The sequence below is a fragment of the Eptesicus fuscus genome, chromosome 3, assembly GCF_027574615.1.
Source record: "Eptesicus fuscus isolate TK198812 chromosome 3, DD_ASM_mEF_20220401, whole genome shotgun sequence".
Classification (NCBI taxonomy): domain Eukaryota; kingdom Metazoa; phylum Chordata; class Mammalia; order Chiroptera; family Vespertilionidae; genus Eptesicus; species Eptesicus fuscus.
The window spans coordinates 18,998,273-19,005,374 of record NC_072475.1 but is presented as its reverse complement, the minus strand read 5'-3'; the positions used below and the strand labels follow the sequence as shown (position 1 = coordinate 19,005,374).

The 7,102-nt window shown below is 46.1% G+C and overlaps 1 protein-coding gene across 1 annotated transcript; it reads right to left on the bottom strand.

Annotated features, from left to right (window-relative positions):
* Positions 1-3,883: 3,883 nt before the first annotated feature.
* RAP2B (RAP2B, member of RAS oncogene family) lies at positions 3,884-6,458 on the bottom strand. The gene is made up of 2 exons (XM_054713657.1): positions 5,177-6,458; positions 3,884-4,834 (listed from the first exon to the last, which is right to left on the bottom strand). Exon 1 carries the CDS (start codon positions 5,968-5,970, stop codon positions 5,419-5,421), a length of 552 nt encoding a protein of 183 aa, XP_054569632.1. The 5' UTR covers positions 5,971-6,458; the 3' UTR covers positions 3,884-4,834; positions 5,177-5,418.
* Positions 6,459-7,102: the final 644 nt, after the last annotated feature.

Below are 7,102 nucleotides of genomic sequence, written 5' to 3'. Positions count from 1 at the left end.
ATTTCAGCATTAGTCTTTACACCACAGTATATGCTCAATAAAGGCTTGTTGAATAATGAATGAATCAATTTCAGCTCCGTTTACCAGTTTCCATTGCAACCATATTAACAGTGAAGGAATAATCTTAGGCCCTTTTGGGTCACCTGTATTCTCAATGTGTCAGTGATCTTTCTCTTTCCTATTTAAAAAAATGTTTTTGCTACATTTGCACAAGTGCCACAAATAAACCAACCACACATTTTCAAACCTTTGATAAACTTAGCCCCACATCATTTTGCCAGATAGCTCATTTTAAAAATAGCAAGATTAGTCAACTGGACAAAAAAAGCACATACTTTCTACTCTGCTAATCTAAGAAAAACATCTTCTCAAAGATTTCTGTTTAATATCAAAGTTAGAATACAGATAGCTGTCCTGTCCAATTTACAAAACAGATCAACACTCACAGTTCCAAAAGATGTATGGCACAGTTTCATGTTATGCGTTGTTCCACAATGGAGAACTTTAGAACTTCATGACACTAAGTTGACTAATTCCTGGAAAGTCTGGCTAAGGAACCGAGTGTACATATTTACACACACACACATTTACCTATAGATACACAACTGTGCATGACCTGAAGATTTAAATACTCATATATAATTTTTTTAGAATCCGTAGTGGGAAGAGTTTAAATTCTTCCCTTTTAATCTTGAAGTAAACACAAATACTTAAAAGAATTCCCTTTTACCAAAGATATTCTTTTTTTTAAAAAATTGGGCAGGCAGAGGAAATGTTGATTCTGAGTATGTAAGCCATGCCCTATTCTTATCACTTTTCTCATTTTGGTCAACTGCTGAATTAACACTGAAAGCCACTTCCAAAATGCAAAAAATGGTCACTCTACCTGCAAAGTGTTTATCCCATTTCACACTCAACAATTTACCAGACTTAGTGTCAAGGGTTTATGTCCTCTTCAGCTATAGATTTCCAATCAACATAGTCTATTTCTGTGGTAGGCAGCACTCTAAAAATGAACGACAGGAGTCTTAAGTCTATGTCCCTAAATAACTAGGTGGCTGCCCATATACTACTCATTTGGAGTTTGGACTAGATTCTTGGTTCTCAAAATGTTGGTGCTGGAACATTACCATCACCTGGAAACTAATTAGAAAAAAAAAAAAAATTATGAGATCATATCCAGACATACTGAGTAAGAAATACCTGTTTTCACCTCCAGGTAATTTTGATATATGGTCAAGTTTGAGAACCTCTGGACTAGAGAGGAACCCTAAAGCCTTCTCAAACTACCAAAATCCTACTGTTATTAGCTCAAACATATCTTCTAGAACTAGCACTATGTTCAATTAAGTGCTTTCAATTACTCCTAGTAGTCTAATACATAATCAAGAATACCACACTCGATTAGTAGCATTTGAAAATTTGACACATTTTTCACAATGACGAAAGTCCTGTTAGCAAACTTTTCCCAATTAAGTAGACACAAATGTTTGGTGTCATTTTAACTAAGAGTGGTGGATCTCCAAAATTAAATGTTTCCTTCATACTCCAGATGTTGTGGAAAATGCATTCTTTAATACAGTTAAGGTACAGGTATTTTGCATATATTTCTCAAGATCAGCTGCTACATATGGTGTTCTCTCACTTTGCCATCCCACCTATAAAAAATACTGGGTATTTTAAAGGGGTGCAATCAGACGATGGTGAAAACATTACAAAACTACCTGAACAGTTCCAATAGATGAGGCATTTTAGGATTCCCACCTACAGAAAAGGTTAACTAATGGGGGAGCATAAAGCCTCAAACATGTAAATTCTAACCCAGACATGTCTTTTCCTGAAATGTGATTCAGTCTGTTTCAACAGTTAACATGGAAATTGTTTTACCTAAGAACCATAACTCCCAAACATAAAAATGTTAAGACTTAGGATGTTACCTTCAGCTTTTCAGAGGCTATTACAAAAGGAGTACTAAAATAATCCTTTGACATAACATAAAGCCTGGACGACAGTCAGGGACCAAAAGGAAAAGCTGTTAAAAAAACAGCAGGGGTCAAGTTTAAGTTAACTTTTGCTCCCAAGATAAAGGTTCCTTTCTCACCCAGTCTCTGTTTTGACAGGTGACTGCCTTATAGCAAACTGCTCCTCCCTCCCACCCTCCCTCCCTCCCTTCCTTTTAACACCCAAGTCAGCCCAACTTTTTCAAGGAAACAAATGCTCTTATCTCTTCACACCCTAAAACTAAGAGGTTCTTGCTAGCCAAATAAACTGACATAGTCTTAAGAACAATGTCCCTCACTTCTCTCAATTTTGTCAAGAACATAATGGAGAAGGCTACCAAACTCAGAACTACTATTTTCCTGCTCTAAGAAATACACACCGAGTTGTTTTCATTGAGAATCCAAAAAGCATTTATTTTACAGTACTCAGGAAAAGCATATTAAATTCTTCTGCTCTGCCATCCTAGGCCTATTAAGAATTTAGTCATGCAAGTGACTAAATCCTATGTGGAGATGATTAATGCACCAACAACCTATTTCTTTTCCAATTTTCCATTGTTAAGTGTTCCCTGTCAGGAGCATATACATTTCTCAAGTTTCGACACTTGGCACCATTTTAGGTCAAAAGGCTTCCAAAATACAAAACTAAAGTAAACCATAAAAAAAAAAAAAAAAAAAAAAAAAAAAAAAAAAAAAGTCAACAGATGCCTTTAAAAAAATATCCTTCATAATACTTGATAAGTCTTCAGAATTTTCAACACTTTAGATCTACTGAAGCAAGTCAATTGACTCAAATACAAGGAATCTTTGCAAAGGCATACATTAGTTTCTCTATTTAGAATATATTTAGTACCTTCTAATTGATTTTAATACTAAACTTAAGTGAGATCAAGAATGAGAAAAAAATGGCCATAGGACCACCACAGATAAAATGTCTATTTTTCCTCCACCCTGGAATACTGAGATGTCTCCTGGGCAGAGGGCACATTTTAAAGCAAGATATGTTAATACCACCGTTTAAAGAAACCTGTGGCCTGTCATTTGTCTTGGCTTCCTCCACAGAATAAATCCCTTTGTCCAAAGACCCTTGAGAAAACTTCACCTACACTCACAGACTTACAGTATATCAAATGCTCGTGGTATACAGCCATAAACCTTTTATTCTACAGAGTTATATTAGTCAAGTGGCCCTTGAGAAAAAATAAGACAGGAAAAGCTCACACTGCCTCCTACTGTTAGAAGGAAAATTTCATGAGGTCAAAATGGCCCACTATCTGTAATGAAAGCAAGGGGGTTTTTGTCTTACGTTTTTTTTTTTGTTTGTTTTCTTCTTTGTAAATATGAAGATCTATTTCCAAATCAAAACCTCAAGAGTTGAGACGCTGCCTACAGCCTATACAAATGACTGCAGAAAACACTAGTAGGTCTGACTTTGGACTGGACATCATCTTCCCCAAACATCCTTTTGACTTGGTGTATATGTGACCTAATTTAAACTACACAAATGAAAACATGCTACCCTGCCTGGTCAGGTAGATGGTTACTCTTCCAGATTTAAGGCAGTACTAGCAGTTGGTGTCTCCCTTCCCTACCTACTGTGAGGTAAGGTAAACTGCTCCATGCCAGCAGAAGAGAGTCAATAATCTTGCAGTCAGATGATAAGGCCATACCCCAGGGCTTCAAGACCATGGTGATTTTCCCCATATTTAAGAAGTTGGGAGTGACGTCACTCAACTTGCCACTGAAACACTTCCGTCTTCAAAATGTGACCACCAACTCTTGGGGACACCAGGCACCAAATCACCTGCACCTGTCCACCTGAGCCATGCCACTGTATTAAATCACTGAATATGAAACACAGAAACACAAACAATAGTTTTGGGTTGGTTTCTTTAAAAATGACATTTGTATTAAAAGTCTTAAAATGAAGAGACAATGATTAAACACGTGTGTCTGGAATTAAAAATTACAATTGGTTAGAATTCTCTTGGTACATCACAACAGTAAAATTTTGCTCTTTGCTTCTGAAGGAAGACCCTATTAACAGACAACCAAAAAAAAAAAATATTTTAAAATAATATAAAAGGGGAGCTAAATACCTGAACATTTGAACAAAACGAAGAAAAATAAAGTTAAAAAAAAAATCGCAGGACATGGAAATTACATTTTAAAGGTTGGAAATAATTAAGAAGAAATTCACAGAACAACAGGCCCTATTGTCCTGGCTCCTTCGGGATGATTGCTGAAAGGAAACGGGGAAGTGGTTTGGGGAACAGCAGATTCTGGGGTAGGGTGGGAAGTTCACAGGTTGGCACCGGCTGGAACAGCTGAGTTTTGAAGGCACTCTGCAGACACAGGGGTGCTGGGGGCCCTGAATCACATTTAAGTCTTTGTACTGTATTTTAAAGAGCTACTCATCAAAATCTGTTACTGCCAACCAATAAGAATAAAAAGCTAAACTTAAAAAAGAAAAAACAAAACAAAAAAACACACACACACAATAGTACACACACAACATGTGCAGATCTGTAACATTTTTTTCACAGCTGATAAAAAAAAATACTACCGTTTTTCCCCAGACTCCCCTTAGATACAGTAGGTAAACAAAATAGATTTTTTTTTCCCCCCCCACAAATATCAGCAGACACTTTCTGGCACCCCACACTGTATTGGCATCAGTGTTAACAGTCCCAGTTCAGATGTGCAATACTTCAGATTGGATACACTGAAACAAGAATCCAACTTTGCATAGACATCCTCAGAATCGCAATCAGTCACGGGGTTGCCCTTCCAAGCTGGCAGAAAAGGAACCCGGTCATAATTTCCAGCTACTCCTGGAAAAAAAAAAAAAAAAAGGAAAAAAAAAACAAAAAACAAAAGTTTCTTCCTCTCCTCCTGCTCCTTCATTTGGTTCTCCCGGACTTCCTTCCATGTATTTAAAACTTGGAACTAGAAAACGGTTGTTGAAAGAAAAACAAAAAACACGCCCCCCCCCTCCCTTCTTTCCACCTTCTCCCTGTCCTCTTCCTCCCCCACCCCGTTTTTTTTTGTGTGTTTTTTTTTTTCCAGGCTGAAACTTTCGCTCGCTGGTGTCAAGCCGCCAACACAGCACCCTTAACGGTGACTTAAAAGTGGGGGGGAAATAGGCGTCAACCAAAAATCAATGAGGAACGTACATGATGCAAAGAACCACATTTCCACCGGGTCTCCGATGGTCAGGACCTGGGTCACCCCTCCGGACGCGGGGAGGAGGCAGGGGACGTGGGCCGCAGGGGCCGGCCGGGATCCCGGGACACCCCGGCCAATGCAAAAGTCGTCTCCCGTCTCAAAGCAAGAAGAGGAATCCCATTGAAGAGAGTCGGGTGCGCTGGGCTCTTTCTGTGCGCAAAGCACGGCCGGCGCGGCGGCCGCGGGCGCCTCAGAGGATCACGCAGGCCGAGCAGCAGCCCTCGTCGCCGTTGGGCTGCGCCGCGTAGTTCATCTGCCGCACGATCTCGGCGAACAGCTCGTCCACCGAGGCTTTGTTTTTGGCCGACGTCTCCATGAAGGGGCAGCTCCACTCCTCGGCCAGGGCCTTGCCTTCGCCGTAGGAGACCTCGCGCTCGCCCTCCAGGTCCACCTTATTCCCCACCAGGATCATGGGCACGCGCTCGTACCGCTTCACGCGGATGATCTGGTCCCGCATGGGCTTGATGTCCTGGAAGCTCTGCTGGTTGACGAGGCTGTAGACGAGGATGAAGCCCTGGCCGTTCTTGATGTACAGGTCCCGCATGGACGCGAACTGCTCCGTGCCCGCCGTGTCCAGGATCTCCAGCACCGACGGCGACGAGTCCACCTCGATCTCCTTGCGGTAGAAGTCCTCGATGGTGGGGTCGTACTTCTCGATGAAGGAGCCGGTCACGAACTGCACGGTGAGCGCGGACTTGCCCACGCCGCCCGAGCCCAGCACCACCACTTTGTACTCTCTCATGGCTCCGTCGGCGCGCCCGCCGCGCCCGCCGAGGCCCCGTCGGGGCTGCGCGCCTGGGATGGGCTAGGCTTGGCGGCTGGACTTCTCCTCCCCGACCTCCGCTCCGCAGGGGAAAAAAAACACGAAGGAGCGGGTGGCTGGGGAGCGCAGGACGCAGAAATCACCACGCGGGGCCGGGCGCCGGGCCAGCCGGCGGCAGCGCGTCCCCGGGGCTCGGGTCCGGGACCCCGCAGCAGCCCGCGGTGGTGGCAGCGGCGGGCAACCTGGGCGGCGGACGGGGAGGACAATGCCGGCAGCCTGCGCGAGGCGACGGCTGCAGTTTCTCGCCGCGGCAGTCCGGGAGGGCGGGGACGCGGTGGCGGCGGCGGCGGCGGCGGGCTGCGGAGGTGGCTGCTAATTGCGCGCCGAGCCGGGACGCGCGTGGCATGAGTCCCCGCAGAGCGTGCGCCCTCCGCCGCGGCCCATCGCGCTCTCTCCCGCAGCCTCCGCGGGGCGAGGGCTTCCTACTCGCCGCGCGCACCCGGGCCCTCCCCGCACCGGCGAGCATGCCCAGTGTGCCGCCGCCGCCGCCGCCGCGCCTGCTGGATCCGCGGCTCCTGGTTTTCCGGGGGGCCGGGCGGGGGCGGGGCTGGGGGCGGGGCTCGCGATTTGAGTCTGGAGGAGCGGATTCCGGAGAGGAGCGAGTGTGGGAGCCCGCCGGGAACGGTGTCGGGCTGTGGAGGTGTTGGAACGGGGGCTGGGGGAGCTCAGGTGGGGCGAAGGAGGCCGTCTTTCATGGCTCTGGGGTTCGCGCCTACGGCGGCGGCTCTGCAAGAAGTGGGTGGGCACGGCGGGCACCCGGCACGGAGCAGGCTCTGCTCCCGCCGACTCCCCGCAATCAAAAGTCCGAGGACCCCACTCCCGATTCCCAGCGCCGTGCCTCTCGGGGCCGGAGACCCAAAGGACATTCGGTTGCTGGAGCGGCGGGTGGAGCATCCTCCCCCACCCGCGGCGCAGCTCTTTTTTTAAAGCTTTCGCCCTTTCTGGCGGGCTCGCCCCGGACTGCATCTCCGGGACAAAGACGATGAGGACACTGGGCCTGAATTACCGTTCCGACCAGGGAAGGGGCAGCTTCTAGTGACCACTAGTGACC